Source organism: Oncorhynchus mykiss, chromosome 17 (assembly GCF_013265735.2).
Source record: "Oncorhynchus mykiss isolate Arlee chromosome 17, USDA_OmykA_1.1, whole genome shotgun sequence".
Lineage (NCBI taxonomy): Eukaryota > Metazoa > Chordata > Actinopteri > Salmoniformes > Salmonidae > Oncorhynchus > Oncorhynchus mykiss.
In genome coordinates, this window is record NC_048581.1 from 4,993,043 (window position 1) to 5,011,352 (window position 18,310).

The window sequence follows — 18,310 nt, forward strand, 5'->3', positions numbered from 1 at the left end:
TCACTGTCAACTGTGATTTATTTTCAGCAAACGTTAAATATTTGTATGAACATAAGATTCAACAACTGAGACATAAACTGAACAAGTTCCACAGACATGTGACTAACAGAAATGGAATAATGTGTTCCTGAACAAAGGGGGGGGTCAAAATCAAAAGTAACAGTCAGTATCTGGTGTGGCCACCAGCTGCACTGTACTGCAGTGCATCTCCTCCTCATGGACTGCACCAGATTTGCCAGTTCTTGCTGTGGGATGTTACACCACTCTTCCACCAAGGCACCTGCAAGTTCCCGGACATTTCTGGGGGGGAATGGCCCTAGCCCTCACCCTCCGATTCAACAGGTCTCAGACGTGGACCCTCCACCTCTAAATCGATCCCGCTCCAGAGTACAGGCCTCGGTGTAACGCTCATTCCTTTGACGATAAACACAAATCCGACCATCACCCCTGGTGAGACAACGGAAGTGAAGAGCAGTTATTGCCAGTCCTGTCTGGTCCAGCGACGGTGGGTTTGTGCCTATTGGCGACGTTGTTGCCGGTGATGTCTGGTTAGGACCTGCCTTACAACAGGCCTACAAGCCCTCAGTCCAGCCTCTCTCAGCCTATTGCGGACAGCACTGGTGGAGGGATTGTGCGTTCCTGGTGGAGCTCGGGCAGTTGTTGTTGCCATCTTGTACCTGTCCTGCAGGTGTGATGTTCGGATGTACCGATCCTGTGCAGGTGTTGTTACACGTGGTCTGCCACTGCGAGGACGATCAGCTGTCCGTCCTGTCTCTTGAAAATGAAGTATTACTTCCCAGTGTAACTCGTCATCATTATCAAGCCCCAGTGTTTCTCCTCAGTAGAGTAACAGTTCATTATCAAGCCCCAGTGTTTCTCCTCAGTAGAGTAACAGGTCATCATCAAGCCCCAGTGTAACTCAGTAGAGTAACAGTTCATTATCAAGCCCCAGTGTTTCTCCTCAGTAGAGTAACTCTTCATCATCATCAAGCCCCAGTGTTTCTCCTCAGTAGAGTAACAGTTCATTATCAAGCCCCAGTGTTTCTCCTCAGTAGAGTAACAGTTCATTATCAAGCCCCAGTGTTTCTCCTCAGTAGAGTAACAGTTCATTATCAAGCCTGTGTTTCTCCTCAGTAGAGTAACAGTTCATTATCAAGCCCCAGTGTAACTCAGTAGAGTAACAGTTCATTATCAAGCCCCAGTGTTTCTCCTCAGTAGAGTAACAGGTCATTATCAAGCCCCAGTGTAACTCAGTAGAGTAACAGTTCATTATCAAGCCCCAGTGTTTCTCCTCAGTAGAGTAACAGTTCATTATCAAGCCCCAGTGTAACTCAGTAGAGTAACAGTTCATTATCAAGCCCCAGTGTTTCTCCTCAGTAGAGTAACAGGTCATTATCAAGCCCCAGTGTAACTCAGTAGAGTAACAGTTCATTATCAAGCCCCAGTGTTTCTCCTCAGTAGAGTAACAGGTCATTTATCAAGCCCCAGTGTAACTCAGTAGAGTAACAGTTCATTATCAAGCCCCAGTGTTTCTCCTCAGTAGAGTAACAGTTCATTATCAAGCCCCAGTGTAACTCAGTAGAGTAACAGTTCATTATCAAGCCCCAGTGTTTCTCCTCAGTAGAGTAACAGGTCATTTATCAAGCCCCAGTGTAACTCAGTAGAGTAACAGGTCATTATCAAGCCCCAGTGTTTCTCCTCAGTAGAGTAACAGGTCATTTATCAAGCCCCAGTGTAACTCAGTAGAGTAACAGGTCATTATCAAGCCATAAATGGGCCCTGTGGAACAACAGGTAGAGCGAAGCAAATACCCCATAATGACAACGCAAAAACAGGTTTTTAGAAATGCTTGCAAATTTATTACAAATAAAAAAATTGAAATACCTTATTTACATAAGTATTCAGACCCTTTGAGAGAGAGAGAGAGAGAGCGAGCACATAGAGTGTACACTAGAGAGAGAGAGAGTGTACACTAGAGAGATAGAGCACATAGAGTGTACACTAGATAGAGAGAGAGAGAGAGAGAGAGAGTGTACACTAGAGAGAAACTGACTACAACAGGTGTCCCAGGGTCAACATTTAGAGGTCAGGGGTCAAAGGTGTTAAAGGAAGAGCGGAAGTCCCTCTCCCAGTTCCTGTCCTTCTCCTCCCTCCTGCTCTCCTCCTTCATCCCCCTCCTCCCCCTCTCCCCCCGACCCTCCTTCCCCGTCCGTCTGACTGCCTGCGGGTCTTTGGGTTGGAAGTGTGTGACCTTGGGTCGGGGTGTGGGTCCGTACCCCAGGCCTCTACTGTCCCTCTTCAGGACGGTCCGGACCGGCTGTTTATGACCCTCCCCTTCGGGCCCCAGCCCCCCTCCAGGGGTCCATCCGGAGCGCAGCATCATCTGGTAGGCGGGGGTGGAGGGGGGGAGGCAGTAGTGGGGAAGGGGGGCAGGGCGGGAGAGAGAGAACAGGTGGAGGGTGGAGGAGAGGTGTGTCTCTGGAGGAGAGGAGTAGTGGACACTGCAGACTGGACACCACTGGGTCTGATTCTGGGTGGACTGGTTCTGATGGGTCTGGACTGCTGCTACCGCTGGGGGAGAACTGGGGGGGAGGAGGCAGAGGGAGAGGAGCAACAAGGGAGGAGAAAAATGAGTATCTCCTTGACAACAAACCTTCAATCACAGGTCTTATTTCTACACTAGGACAGGGGTAGGAGAGCCTCACATACTGCAGGACGGTGTTCCAACTAGGCACCACACCTGACCAGGTCAGGGATTGTCTATATTCACCACACCTGAACACCTGAACACCTGACCAGGTCAGGGATTGTCTATATTCACCACACCTGACCACCTGACCAGGTCAGGGATTGTCTATATTCACCACACCTGAACACCTGACCACCTGATCAGGTCAGGGATTGTCTATATTCATCACACCTGACCACCTGACCAGGTCAGGGATTGTCTATATTCACCACACCTGATCAGGTCAGGGATTGTCTATATTCATCACACCTGACCACCTGACCAGGTCAGGGATTGTCTATATTCACCACACCTGAACACCTGACCACCTGATCAGGTCAGGGATTGTCTATATTCATCACACCTGACCACCTGACCAGGTCAGGGATTGTCTATATTCATCACACCTGACCACCTGACCAGGTCAGGGATTGTCTATATTCATCACACCTGACCACCTGACCAGGTCAGGGATTGTCTATATTCATCACACCTGACCACCTGACCAGGTCAGGGATTGTCTATATTCACCACACCTGACCACCTGATCAGGTCAGGGATTGTCTATATTCACCACACCTGACCAGGTCAGGGATTGTCTATATTCATCACACCTGACCACCTGATCAGGTCAGGGATTGTCTATATTCACCACACCTGACCACCTGATCAGGTCAGGGATTGTCTATATTCACCACACCTGACCACCTGACCAGGTCAGGGATTGTCTATATTCACCACACCTGACCAGGTCAGGGATTGTCTATATTCACCACACCTGACCAGGTCAGGGATTGTCTATATTCACCACACCTGATCAGGTCAGGGATTGTCTATATTCACCACACCTGAACACCTGACCACCTGATCAGGTCAGGGATTGTCTATATTCACCACACCTGACCACCTGACCAGGTCAGGGATTGTCTATATTCACCACACCTGACCAGGTCAGGGATTGTCTATATTCACCACACCTGACCAGGTCAGGGATTGTCTATATTCACCACACCTGACCACCTGATCAGGTCAGGGATTGTCTATATTCACCACACCTGATCAGGTCAGGGATTGTCTATATTCATCACACCTGACCAGGTCAGGGATTGTCTATATTCACCACACCTGACCAGGTCAGGGATTGTCTATATTCACCACACCTGACCACCTGATCAGGTCAGGGATTGTCTATATTCACCACACCTGACCACCTGATCAGGTCAGGGATTGTCTATATTCACCACACCTGATCAGGTCAGGGATTGTCTATATTCATCACACCTGACCACCTGATCAGGTCAGGGATTGTCTATATTCACCACACCTGACCAGGTCAGGGATTGTCTATATTCACCACACCTGACCACCTGATCAGGTCAGGGATTGTCTATATTCACCTGGTGGATTAGATCATTAACATGAAGTGACTGCGTCAGTCTGGTCTGGTCGACTAACCTGTAGTCAGTCAGTCAGTCAGTCACTAACCTGTGGTCCTGGTGGTCCTGCGTCTCTCTCCTGTAATGGTTGTGTTGACCCCTCTGTCTCTCATGGTCACAGTCCTGCGGAGACCCGTAGTGGTCCAGTTCCTCTAGGACCCCGCTATGCCCCGCCATCCTAGCCAGCTCCCTGGCGTCCCGGCCCTGCGTGTCGACCACGCCCACCCACGCCGCCCCCTGCTGGAGGAGGAGCCTAACGACACCCCGCTGCCCTGCCGCCGCTGCACACATCACACCTGTCCACCACCAGCTGTCCTGGAGAGAGAGAGAGAGGGAGAGAGGGAGAGAGGGAGAGAGGGAGAGAGGGAGAGAGAGAGAGACAGAGAGACAGAGAGACAGAGAGACAGAGAGAGAGACAGAGAGAGAGAGAGGAGATGGAGAGAGAGAGAGAGAGAGAGAGAGGGGGGGGGGGAGTCGGGGAGAGAAAGAGGAGATGGAGATAGAGACATTAAGAAGGATGTGTTGGTTGGATGAGGAGGTTGGTTGGGGGCAACAGGAAGGAGGTTGGTTGGGGGCAATAGGAAGGAGGTTGGTTGGGGGCAACAGGAAGGAGGTTGGTTGGGGGCAACAGGAAGGAGGTTGGTTGGGGGCAACAGGAAGGAGGTTGGTTGGGGGCAACAGGAAAGAGGTTGGTTGGGGGCAACAGGAAAGAGGTTTGTTGGGGGCAACAGGAATGAGGTTGGTTCTAACGCAACAGGAAGGAGGTTGGTTGGGGGCAACAGGAAGGAGGTTGGTAGAGGGCAACAGGAAGGAGGTTGGTTCGAGTGCAACAGGAAGGAGGTTGGTTGAGGGCAACAGGAAGGAGGTTGGTTCGAGCGCAACAGGAAGGAGGTTTGTTCTAACGCAACAGGAAGGAGGTTGGTTTGAGGGCATGTTAGCGTTTTAAAGGGGAAACAGGGCTGAAGGCTAAAAGTTTGCGGTAGGTTGTTCCAATCAATAAAATCAAAACCTTGAAACCTGATCATATATTTTCACTTGACTCCACCAGACAATAAACACATCCTAAGAGTTCTGAACATGTCGTCATGGAGCTTTTTAAATCGAACCTGTGAAATAGATGCATTTAGAACCATGTATTAGATCATTATTCAAATTGAATACAAGCCGTGAATTGAGTACTTGACCTACTGGCATCCTGATGTAGTGAGTTTGGCTCCTCCTGATGAGGTAGTTCTGCCTGGGACTTCAAAAGTAATCAGGGTAACGGGTCAAAGAGGGGGAATTCCTCTTGTTCTAATGGTCAGAACACTGAGGTGATCTGATTAAACTGCCCCAGGTTGAACCGGGGCTATGGTCTAATGGTCAGGACACTGAGGTGATCTAATTAAACTGGCCCAGGTTGAACCGGGGCTATGGTCTAATGGTCAGGACACTGAGGTGATCTGATTAAACTGGCCCAGGTTGAACCGGGGCTATGGTCTAATGGTCAGGACACTGAGGGGATTTGATTAACCTGCCCCCAGGTTGAACCGGGGCTATGGTCTAATGGTCAGGACACTGAGGGGATTTGATTAACCTGCCCCCAGGTTGAACCGGGGCTATGGTCTAATGGTCAGGACACTGAGGGGATTTGATTAACCTGCCCCCAGGTTGAACCGGGGCTATGGTCTAATGGTCAGGACACGGAGGGGATTTGATTAACCTGCCCCAGGTTGAACCGGGGCTATGGTCTAATGGTCAGGACACTGAGGGGATTTGATTAACCTGCCCCCAGGTTGAACCGGGGCTATGGTCTAATGGTCAGGACACTGAGGTGATCTGATTAAACTGCCCCAGGTTGAACCGGGGCTATGGTCTAATGGTCAGGACACTGAGGTGATCTGATTAAACTGCCCCAGGTTGAACCGGGGCTATGGTCTAATGGTCAGGACACTGAGGTGATCTGATTAAACTGCCCCAGGTTGAACCGGGGCTATGGTCAGGACACTGAGGTGATCTGATTAAACTGGCCCAGGTTGAACCGGGGCTATGGTCTAATGGTCAGGACACTGAGGTGATCTGATTAAACTGGCCCAGGTTGAACCGGGGCTATGGTCTAATGGTCAGGACACTGAGGGGATTTGATTAACCTGCCCCCAGGTTGAACCGGGGCTATGGTCTAATGGTCAGGACACGGAGGGGATTTGATTAACCTGCCCCAGGTTGAACCGGGGCTATGGTCTAATAGTCAGGACACTGAGGGGATTTGATTAACCTGCCCCCAGGTTGAACCGGGGCTATGGTCTAATGGTCAGGACACTGAGGGGATTTGATTAACCTGCCCCCAGGTTGAACCGGGGCTATGGTCTAATGGTCAGGCCACGGAGGGGATTTGATTAAACTGCCCCAGGTTGAACCGGGGCTATGGTCTAATGGTCAGGACACTGAGGGGATTTGATTAACCTGCCCCCAGGTTGAACCGGGGCTATGGTCTAATGGTCAGGACACTGAGGGGATTTGATTAACCTGCCCCCAGGTTGAACCGGGGCTATGGTCTAATGGTCAGGCCACGGAGGGGATTTGATTAACCTGCCCCAGGTTGAACCGGGGCTATGGTCTAATGGTCAGGACACTGAGGGGATTTGATTAACCAGCCCCCAGGTTGAACCGGGGCTATGGTCTAATGGTCAGGACACTGAGGTGATCTGATTAAAATGCCCCAGGTTGAACCGGGGCTATGGTCTAATGGTCAGGACACTGAGGTGATCTGATTAAACTGCCCCAGGTTGAACCGGGGCTATGGTCTAATGGTCAGGACACTGAGGGGATTTGATTAACCTGCCCCCAGGTTGAACCGGGGCTATGGTCTAATGGTCAGGACACTGAGGGGATTTGATTAAACTGCCCCAGGTTGAACCGGGGCTATGGTCTAATGGTCAGGACACTGAGGTGATCTGATTAAACTGCCCCAGGTTGAACCGGGGCTATGGTCAGGACACTGAGGTGATCTGATTAAACTGGCCCAGGTTGAACCGGGGCTATGGTCTAATGGTCAGGACACTGAGGTGATCTGATTAAACTGGCCCAGGTTGAACCGGGGCTATGGTCTAATGGTCAGGACACTGAGGTGATTTGATTAACCTGCCCCAGGTTGAACCGGGCTATGGCCTGTCGCGCGACTGGGTGAAACCGGTGAGGGAGGTGCGCCCTGCTCAAATAGAACAGTAATCTTTAAAATATATGTAAGACACTTCGGAGGCTGCTGAGGAGAGAACGGCTCATAATAATTGCCGGAACGGAGCAAATGGAATGGCATCCAACACATGGAAACCATGGAAACCGTGTGTGTGATGTCATGTCTAACATTCCCACTGATTCCGCTCCAGCCTTCACCACAAGCCCGTTCTCCCTAATTCAGGAGAAACCATGGAAACCGTGTGTGTGATGTCATGTCTAACATTCCCACTGATTCCGCTCCAGCCTTCACCACAAGCCCGTTCTCCCTAATTCAGGAGAAACCATGGAAACCGTGTGTGTGATGTCATGTCTAACATTCCCACTGATTCCGCTCCAGCCTTCACCACAAGCCCGTTCTCCCTAATTCAGGAGAAACCATGGAAACCGTGTGTGTGATGTCATGTCTAACATTCCCACTGATTCCGCTCCAGCCTTCACCACAAGCCCGTTCTCCCTAATTCAGGAGAAACCATGGAAACCGTGTGTGTGATGTCATGTCTAACATTCCCACTGATTCCGCTCCAGCCTTCACCACAAGCCCGTTCTCCCTAATTCAGGAGAAACCATGGAAACCGTGTGTGTGATGTCATGTCTAACATTCCCACTGATTCCGCTCCAGCCTTCACCACAAGCCCGTTCTCCCTAATTCAGGAGAAACCATGGAAACCGTGTGTGTGATGTCATGTCTAACATTCCCACTGATTCCGCTCCAGCCTTCACCACAAGCCCGTTCTCCCTAATTCAGGAGAAACCATGGAAACCGTGTGTGTGATGTCATGTCTAACATTCCCACTGATTCCGCTCCAGCCTTCACCACAAGCCCGTTCTCCCTAATTCAGGAGAAACCATGGAAACCGTGTGTGTGATGTCATGTCTAACATTCCCACTGATTCCGCTCCAGCCTTCACCACAAGCCCGTTCTCCCTAATTCAGGAGAAACCATGGAAACCGTGTGTGTGATGTCATGTCTAACATTCCCACTGATTCCGCTCCAGCCTTCACCACAAGCCCGTTCTCCCTAATTCAGGAGAAACCATGGAAACCGTGTGTGTGATGTCATGTCTAACATTCCCACTGATTCCGCTCCAGCCTTCACCACAAGCCCGTTCTCCCTAATTCAGGAGAAACCATGGAAACCGTGTGTGTGATGAATTTTCTAACATTCCACTGATTCCGCTCCAGCCTTCACCACAAGCCCGTTCTCCCTAATTCAGGAGAAACCATGGAAACCGTGTGTGTGATGTCATGTCTAACATTCCCACTGATTCCGCTCCAGCCTTCACCACAAGCGCGTTCTCCCTAATTCAGGAGAAACCATGGAAACCGTGTGTGTGATGTCATGTCTAACATTCCCACTGATTCCGCTCCAGCCTTCTTCACCACAAGCCCGTTCTCCCTAATTCAGGAGAAACCATGGAAACCGTGTGTGTGATGTCATGTCTAACATTCCCACTGATTCCGCTCCAGCCTTCACCACAAGCGCGTTCTCCCTAATTCAGGAGAAACCATGGAAACCGTGTGTGTGATGTCATGTCTAACATTCCCACTGATTCCGCTCCAGCCTTCTTCACCACAAGCCCGTTCTCCCTAATTCAGGAGAAACCATGGAAACCGTGTGTGTGATGTCATGTCTAACATTCCCACTGATTCCGCTCCAGCCTTCACCACAAGCCCGTTCTCCCTAATTCAGGAGAAACCATGGAAACCGTGTGTGTGATGTCATGTCTAACATTCCCACTGATTCCGCTCCAGCCTTCACCACAAGCCCGTTCTCCCTAATTCAGGAGAAACCATGGAAACCGTGTGTGTGATGTCATGTCTAACATTCCCACTGATTCCGCTCCAGCCTTCACCACAAGCCCGTTCTCCCTAATTCAGGAGTCACCAACTTCCTGAGGTAAAAATACTACATTTTCAGGCTAATAAACCATTTTTATCAAAAGCCCCACTTCAGCATGTGAAAACACAGCATCCTCTACTCATTAGTCTACATGCATCGCCTAGGTCACTTTTTGTTTTGAGCCATCTTCTCCGTGGGCTTTGAACGGGGCACCTGGCTCACGCCCGGGAAGCAGCCCGGTGATAAAAACTAAAATCACTTTTCACTCCGCCAACGCGGTCTAGTAATCCATTCTCCTACTTGGTTTCTCCCCGTGGGAGACCCAGGTTCAGATCCCTCCTGTTACCTACTCCCCGTGGGAGACCCAGGTTCAGATCCCTCCTGTTACCTACTCCCCGTGGGAGACCCAGGTTCAGATCCCTCCTGTTACCTACTCCCCGTGGGAGACCCAGGTTCAGATCCCTCCTGTAACCTACTCCCCGTGGGAGACCCAGGTTCAGATCCCTCCTGTAACCTACTCCCCGTGGGAGACCCAGGTTCAGATCCCTCCTGTTACCTACTCCCCGTGGGAGACCCAGGTTCAGATCCCTCCTGTTACCTACTCCCCGTGGGAGACCCAGGTTCAGATCCCTCCTGTTACCTACTCCCCGTGGGAGACCCAGGTTCAGATCCCTCCTGTTACCTACTCCCCGTGGTTCAGATCCCTCCTGTTACCTACTCCCCGTGGTTCAGATCCCTCCTGTTACCTACTCCCCGTGGTTCAGATCCCTCCTGTTACCTACTCCCCGTGGTTCAGATCCCTCCTGTTACTTACTCCCCGTGGTTCAGATCCCTCCTGTTACTTACTCCCCGTGGGAGACCCAGGTTCAGATCCTGTTACCTACCTGGAAGTTGACATCCACCCCCCGGGACAGCAGGCCTCTCACCCCAGACAGGTCTCCTTCCTGGGCACAACGCAGCAGTCTTAGCCCCTCCAGTTCTGTGGTAGTGCTGGTGGTGTTAGCCTGCTGCCTGCTAGCCTGCTGCCTGCTAGCCTGTGGGAAAGAATACATGTACTTTAGTTACATTTTGGTCAATCAGCAGATGCTTCACTGGTGCATCTAGAGTGTGCAAAGCTGTCATGGCAAAGAGTGGCTACTTTGAAGAATCTCAAATATATTTTGATTTGTTTAACACTTTTTTTGGTTACTACATGATTCCATATGTGTTATTTCATAGTGTTGATGTCTTCAATAGTATTATACAATGTAGAAAATAGTACAAATTAAGAAAAACCCTGAAATGAGTAGGTGTCAACTTTTGACTGGTACTGTGTATATATACTGAGGAAATAGTTTATTTTTTAAATCATACATGTCATGATCATAGATGATGTAGCTACTAGGCTATATTTGTTGTGTTTGTGGTACCTGGACGTGCTGCCCCGCTCTTCTCCCCCTGCGGTTCTCTCTCCCCCTCTGCTCCATTCCTCGTCTCTCCTCTCCATCCCCTTCTTCTATGAGGCTTTGATAGAAGCGCCGTGCCTCCTCTCCTCCGAGGGTGCTGGGTAGAGGTCCGGTGGCTGCGCCTGCGTTTCCCGACCACAGCAGCTCTTCTTCTCGGGCCGGGGTGAAGTAGCTTAGAGAGCTCATGTCTGGGACCGGTTGGTGGTCGGCGGCGCTGGAATAGCTAGCTGACCGCTAGACAGACTAGTAACGTTACAGTCACCTAAAACACAGTTGACCAGTCGGATAGTGACTAGATTTATGTAAACGAGGTAACTGACGTTCGTTAATCACTTTTCTGGAGTCTGGAAATGTCGGTGTAAGGTTATTTTTTCTTCATACAGCTAATTAACTACAGTGGCTAACTCAATGACTAGTCTAATTCCTCCATCGTATTGTTACTTTTAGTAAGTAGCTAAGTGTATGATAATAGGCTAGCTGGCTGTGACTTATCAACCAGAATTAGCAATGGGCAGCTAGCAAGCTAGCACACTGAATTTAACGTTAGGTACCTAGATATTTAACAAAAAGTTTATATATATATATATAACAAAAAGTTTACTTATATATTTAACAAAACGTTTATTTCTCTATATAAAATAAAGAGTGTAAATGTAAAAAATACTATCAAAATAGTTAGTTCCCTACCCGAGGTAACGTGCCTCCATCTTTGTTGTTGTTGGTTTGCGACGTCATGTCCACTATTTTCTACGTCACGCGTCTCCACATTGCCCCCTGCTGACCGGAGTTGGTAACGCAGCAAAAGTCCTTTTAGGACACAATTTCACATTAATTCAAGTCAAACGAAAATAGGTCTATAATAGCGCGCCTAAACGGTGTTTCAGTCGATATTAAATATTGGTGTTCCACATTTTATTGATATTCAGACCAAAATATGTTGCATTAATCAAATAATTTTTTACTGAACGAAAAAATATGTATGCAACATGGAAAAATGTCGACGATTATACTGAGTTACAGTTCATGTAAGGAAATCAGTCAATTGAAATAAATTCATTAGGCCCTAATCTATGGATTTCACATGACGGACATAGGCCTACCCATTGGGCAACCAGGCCAATCCAATCAGAATGAGTTTTCCCCCCAAAAAGGGCTTTATTATAGACAGAAATACTCCCCTGTTTCATCAGCTGTCTGGGTGACTGGTCTCAAGAAGCCGTATGTGGAGATCCTGTGCTGGCGTGGTTACACGTGGTCTACGGGTGTGAGGCCGGTTGGATGTACTGCCAAATTCTCTAAAACGGCATCGGCATCGGCTTAATGGCAGATAAATGAATACTACATTCTCTGGCAACAGCTCTGGTGGACATTCCTGCAGTGTCATCATGCTAATTACACGCTCCTTCAAGAAGTTGACACATCTGTGGCATTGTGTTTCGTGACAAAACTGCACATTATAGTGTCCTTTTATTGTCCCCCAGCACAAGGTGCACCTGTGTAATGGTCATGCTGTTATTGTCCCCCAGCACAAGGTGCACCTGTGTAATGGTCATGCTGTTATTGTCCCCCAGCACAAGGTGCACCTGTGTAATGGTCATGCTGTTATTGTCCCCCAGCACAAGGTGCACCTGTGTAATGGTCATGCTGTTATTGTCCCCCAGCACAAGGTGCACCTGTGTAATGGTCATGCTGTTATTGTCCCCCAGCACAAGGTGCACCTGTGTAATGGTCATGCTGTTATTGTCCCCCAGCACAAGGTGCACCTGTGTAATGGTCATGCTGTTATTGTCCCCCAGCACAAGGTGCGCCTGTGTAATGGTCATGCTGTTATTGTCCCCCAGCACAAGGTGCACCTGTGTAATGACCATGACGTTTAATCAGCATCTTGACATGCCACACCTGGATGGATTATTTTAGCTGTCACGTTCTGACCTTTATTTCTGTTGTTTTTGGTAGAGCGTTGTACAAGAGCGTTGTATTTGGTACAAATCATTCCTTTAAGTACTAGACCTCAGTCTGGTAATGAATGATGTGGCTGTTGAGCTAGTAGCTAGAGGGAAATATTAAACTAGGCACAAGACCTCAGTCTGGTAATGAATGATGTGGCTGTTGAGCTAGTAGCTAGAGGGAAATATTAAACTAGGCACAAGACCTCAGTCTGGTAATAAAGGATGTGGCTGTTGAGCTAGTAGCTAGAGGGAAATAGTAAACTAGGCACAAACTGGTTGAATCAATGTTGTTTCAACGTAATTTAGTCAACAAATTGTGACATGGAATCGACGTGGAAAATACATTGGATTTCCAAAAAGGCATCAACATAAACTATTGTTTCGACAGTGAAATTTCAACCATGGGATTGTCATCATAGTAACCAACGTTTAACAGACAAAACCGTGTATAAAATACAGTGCCTTTTGAAATGACTTATTTCCCATTTTGTTGCATAAGTATTCAGTCTAAATTAGTTCAGGAGTGAAAGTTCCCGAGTGGCGCAGTGGTCTGAGGCTCTGCATCTCAGTGCGAGAGGCGTCACTACACTCCCTGGTTTGAATCCAGGCTGCATCACATCCGGCCGTGATCGGAGGTGCCGTAGGGCGGCGCACAATTGGTCCAGCGTTGTCCGGGTTTGGCCGGTGTAGGCCGTCATTATAAATAAGAATTTGTTCGTAACTGACTTGCCTAGTTACATATAAAAAATGTGGCTGAACAAATCACATAATAAGTTACATGGACTCCTTGTGATTTAATAGGGGTTGATGTGATCTTTGAATGACTAACCCTTCCTCTGTCCCCCATACATACAGCATCTGTAAGGTCCCTCAGTCTAGTAGTGAATGACTAACCCTTCCTCTGTCCCTCAGTCTAGTAGTGAATGACTAACCCTTCCTCTGTCCCCATACATACATACAACATCTGTAAGGTCCCTCAGTCTAGTAGTGAATGACTAATCCTTCCTCTGTCCCTCAGTCTAGTAGTGAATGACTAACCCTTCCTCAGTCCCCCATACATACAGCATCTGTAAGGTCCCTCAGTCTAGTAGTGAATGACTAATCCTTCCTCTGTCCCCCATACATACAGCATCTGTAAGGTCCCTCAGTCTAGTAGTGAATGACTAACCCTTCCTCAGTCCCCCATACATACAACATCTGTAAGGTCCCTCAGTCTAGTAGTGAATGACTAACCCTTCCTCTGTCCCCTCAGTCTAGTAGTGAATGACTAATCCTTCCTCTGTCCCTCAGTCTAGTAGTGAATGACTAATCCTTCCTCTGTCCCTCAGTCTAGTAGTGAATGACTAATCCTTCCTCTGTCCCTCAGTCTAGTAGTGAATGACTAACCCTTCCTCTGTCCCCTATACATACAGCATCTGTAAGGTCCCTCAGTCTAGTAGTGAATGACTAATCCTTCCTCTGTCCACCATACATACAGCATCTGTAAGGTCCCTCAGTCTAGTAGTGAATGACTAACCCTTCCTCTGTCCCTCAGTCTAGTAGTGAATGACTAACCCTTCCTCTGTCCCTCAGTCTAGTAGTGAATGACTAATCCTTCCTCTGTCCCTCAGTCTAGTAGTGAATGACTAACCCTTCCTCTGTCCCCTATACATACAGCATCTGTAAGGGGCGGCAGCCTAGTGGTTAGAGTGTTGGACTAGTAACCGGAAGGTTGCATCCCCAAGCTGACAAGGTACAAATCTGTTGTTCTGCCCCTGAACAGGCAGTTAACCCACTGTTCCTAGGCCGTCATTGAAAATAATAATTTGTTCTCAACTGACTTGTCTAGTTAAATAAAGGTAAAATAAAAAAAAGGTCCCTCAGTCTAGTAGTGAATGACGAACCCTTCCTCTGTCACCATACATACAACATCTGGAAGGTCCCTCAGTCTAGTAGTGAATGACGAACCCTTCCTCTGTCCCTCAGTCTAGTAGTGAATGACTAACCCTTCCTCTGTCCCTCAGTCTAGTAGTGAATGACTAATCCTTCCTCTGTCCCTCAGTCTAGTAGTGAATGACTAACCCTTCCTCTGTCATACATACAACATCTGTAAAGTCCCTCAGTCTAGTAGTGAATGACTAATCCTTCCTCTGTCCCTCAGTCTAGTAGTGAATGACTAACCCTTCCTCTGTCCCCTATACATACAACATCTGTAAGGTCCCTCAGTCTAGTAGTGAATGACTAACCCTTCCTCTGTCCCTCAGTCTAGTAGTGAATGACTAACCCTTCCTCTGTCCCTCAGTCTAGTAGAGAATGACTAACCCTTCCTCTGTCCCTCAGTCTAGTAGTGAATGACTAACCCTTCCTCAGTCCCCCATACATACAGCATCTGTAAGGTCCCTCAGTCTAGTAGTGAAAGACCACTCCTTCCTCTGTCCCCTCAGTCTAGTAGTGAATGACTAACCCTTCCTCTGTCCCTCAGTCTAGTAGTGAATGACTAACCCTTCCTCTGTCCCTCAGTCTAGTAGTGAATGACTAACCCTTCCTCTGTCCCCTCAGTCTAGTAGTGAATGACTAATCCTTCCTCTGTCCCCCATACATACAACATCTGTAAGGTCCCTCAGTCTAGTAGTGAATGACTAACCCTTCCTCTGTCCCTCAGTCTAGTAGTGAATGACTAACCCTTCCTCAGTCCCCCATACATACAACATCTGTAAGGTCCCTCAGTCTAGTAGTGAATGACTAACCCTTCCTCTGTCCCTCAGTCTAGTAGTGAATGACTAATCCTTCCTCTGTCCCTCAGTCTAGTAGTGAATGACTAATCCTTCCTCTGTCCCCCATACATACAACATCTGTAAGGTCCCTCAGTCTAGTAGTGAATGACTAACCCTTCATCTGTCCCTCAGTCTAGTAGTGAATGACTAATCCTTCCTCTGTCCCCCAGTCTAGTAGTGAATGACTAACCCTTCCTCTGTCCCCATACATACAACATCTGGAAGGTCCCTCAGTCTAGTAGTGAATGACTAATCCTTCCTCTGTCCCCCATACATACAACATCTGGAAGGTCCCTCAGTCTAGTAGTGAATGACTAATCCTTCCTCTGTCCCTCAGTCTAGTAGTGAATGACTAACCCTTCCTCTGTCCCTCAGTCTAGTAGTGAATGACTAATCCTTCCTCTGTCCCTCAGTCTAGTAGTGAATGACTAACCCTTCCTCTGTCCCCATACATACAACATCTGTAAGGTCCCTCAGTCTAGTAGTGAATGACTAACCCTTCCTCTGTCCCTCAGTCTAGTAGTGAATGACTAATCCTTCCTCTGTCATATATACAACATCTGTAAGGTCCCTCAGTCTAGTAGTGAATGACTAACCCTTCCTCTGTCCCCTCAGTCTAGTAGTGAATGACTAACCCTTCCTCTGTCCCCCATACATACAGCATCTGTAAGGTCCCTCAGTCTAGTAGTGAATGACTAACCCCTTCCTCAGTCCCTCAGTCTAGTAGTGAATGACTAATCCTTCCTCTGTCCCCCATACATACAACATCTGGAAGGTCCCTCAGTCTAGTAGTGAATGACTAATCCTTCCTCTGTCCCTCAGTCTAGTAGTGAATGACTAACCCTTCCTCTGTCCCCCATACATACAGCATCTGTAAGGTCCCTCAGTCTAGTAGTGAATGACTAACTCCTTCCTCTGTCCCCCATACATACAACATCTGTAAGGTCCCTCAGTCTAGTAGTGAATGACTAACCCTTCCTCTGTCCCCCATACATACAGCATCTGTAAGGTCCCTCAGTCTAGTAGTGAATGACTAACCCTTCCTCTGTCCCCATACATACAACATCTGTAAGGTCCCTCAGTCTAGTAGTGAATGACTAACCCTTCCTCTGTCCCCCATACATACAGCATCTGTAAGGTCCCTCAGTCTAGTAGTGAATGACTAACCCTTCCTCTGTCCCCATACATACAACATCTGTAAGGTCCCTCAGTCTAGTAGTGAATGACTAATCCTTCCTCTGTCCCCTCAGTCTAGTAGTGAATGACTAACCCTTCCTCTGTCCCCATACATACAACATCTGTAAGGTCCCTCAGTCTAGTAGTGAATGACTAATCCTTCCTCTGTCCCTCAGTCTAGTAGTGAATGACTAACCCTTCCTCTGTCCCCCATACATACAGCATCTGTAAGGTCCCTCAGTCTAGTAGTGAATGACTAATCCTTCCTCTGTCCCCCATACATACAGCATCTGTAAGGTCCCTCAGTCTAGTAGTGAATGACTAACCCTTCCTCTGTCCCCCATACATACAACATCTGTAAGGTCCCTCAGTCTAGTAGTGAATGACTAACCCTTCCTCTGTCCCCCATACATACAGCATCTGTAAGGTCCCTCAGTCTAGTAGTGAATGACTAACCCTTCCTCTGTCCCCATACATACAACATCTGTAAGGTCCCTCAGTCTAGTAGTGAATGACTAACCCTTCCTCTGTCCCTCAGTCTAGTAGTGAATGACTAATCCTTCCTCTGTCCCTCAGTCTAGTAGTGAATGACTAATCCTTCCTCTGTCCCTCAGTCTAGTAGTGAATGACTAATCCTTCCTCAGTCCCTCAGTCTAGTAGTGAATGACTAACCCTTCCTCTGTCCCTCAGTCTAGTAGTGAATGACTAATCCTTCCTCTGTCCCTCAGTCTAGTAGTGAATGACTAACCCTTCCTCTGTCCCCCATACATACAGCATCTGTAAGGTCCCTCAGTCTAGTAGTGAATGACTAACCCTTCCTCTGTCCCCATACATACAGCATCTGTAAGGTCCCTCAGTCTAGTAGTGAATTACTAATCCTTCCTCTGTCCCCCATACATACAACATCTGTAAGGTCCCTCAGTCTAGTAGTGAATGACTAACCCTTCCTCTGTCCCCTCAGTCTAGTAGTGAATGACTAATCCTTCCTCTGTCCCTCAGTCTAGTAGTGAATGACTAATCCTTCCTCAGTCCCTCAGTCTAGTAGTGAATGACTAACCCTTCCTCTGTCCCTCAGTCTAGTAGTGAATGACTAACCCCTTCCTCAGTCCCCCATATATACAACATCTGTAAGGTCCCTCAGTCTAGTAGTGAATGACTAACCCTTCCTCAGTCCCCCATATATACAACATCTGTAAGGTCCCTCAGTCTAGTAGTGAATGACTAATCCTTCCTCTGTCCCCCATACATACAACATCTGGAAGGTCCCTCAGTCTAGTAGTGAATGACTAACCCTTCCTCTGTCCCTCAGTCTAGTAGTGAATGACTAACCCTTCCTCAGTCCCTCAGTCTAGTAGTGAATGACTAACCCTTCCTCTGTCATATATACAACATCTGTACGGTCCCTCAGTCTAGTAGTGAATTTCAAGCACAGATTCAGCTACAAAGACCAGGGAGCTTTCGTAGTTCTCGTTATAAAATAATTTGGTGCACTTAGGGCAGTGATAGGTAGATGGGTAACAATAACAAATGTTATTGGGGAAAAATGCACCAAATTATTTTTTTTAAATCTTCAACATAGAAATGCTACCAAAAATTATTTATTGAAACTTGAGACAAATGACGAATGATGACAAATGATGAGTCACCTGTGATTCGCCAAATGATATTTTGAAAGAGGAAGTAAAGTACTTTAATGTTTTCATTTCAGTCTCCTCCAACTCCTCTAACCGACGCTAACTGTATGGATTTTTTCCCTCCTATTAATAA

At 47.9% G+C, this 18,310-nt stretch overlaps 1 protein-coding gene and 1 long non-coding RNA gene across 7 annotated transcripts; both read right to left on the minus strand.

Moving 5' to 3' along the window:
• Positions 1-1,991: 1,991 nt before the first annotated feature.
• Positions 1,992-11,472, minus strand: LOC110518928 (G patch domain and ankyrin repeats 1). 4 transcript variants are annotated; one of them, XM_036948708.1, is made up of 5 exons: positions 11,353-11,472; positions 10,630-10,927; positions 10,105-10,239; positions 4,214-4,479; positions 1,992-2,582 (listed from the first exon to the last, which is right to left on the minus strand). In XM_036948708.1, exons 2-5 carry the CDS (start codon positions 10,849-10,851, stop codon positions 2,087-2,089), a joined length of 1,119 nt encoding a protein of 372 aa, XP_036804603.1. In that variant the 5' UTR covers positions 10,852-10,927; positions 11,353-11,472; the 3' UTR covers positions 1,992-2,086. The 4 variants fall into 4 exon arrangements, with proteins under 4 accessions (XP_036804603.1, XP_036804602.1, XP_036804601.1 ...); XM_036948707.1 differs by having other exon boundaries at positions 10,105-10,254; XM_036948706.1 differs by having other exon boundaries at positions 10,630-10,899; positions 11,353-11,467.
• LOC118940226 lies at positions 3,519-4,144 on the minus strand. 3 transcript variants are annotated; one of them, XR_005036759.1, is made up of 3 exons: positions 4,088-4,144; positions 3,585-3,974; positions 3,519-3,541 (listed from the first exon to the last, which is right to left on the minus strand). It is a non-coding gene; the product is annotated as an uncharacterized LOC118940226 (long non-coding RNA). The 3 variants fall into 3 exon arrangements; XR_005036758.1 differs by having other exon boundaries at positions 4,010-4,110; XR_005036757.1 differs by lacking the exon at positions 4,088-4,144 and adding an exon at positions 4,053-4,067 and having other exon boundaries at positions 3,585-4,017.
• Positions 11,473-18,310: the final 6,838 nt, after the last annotated feature.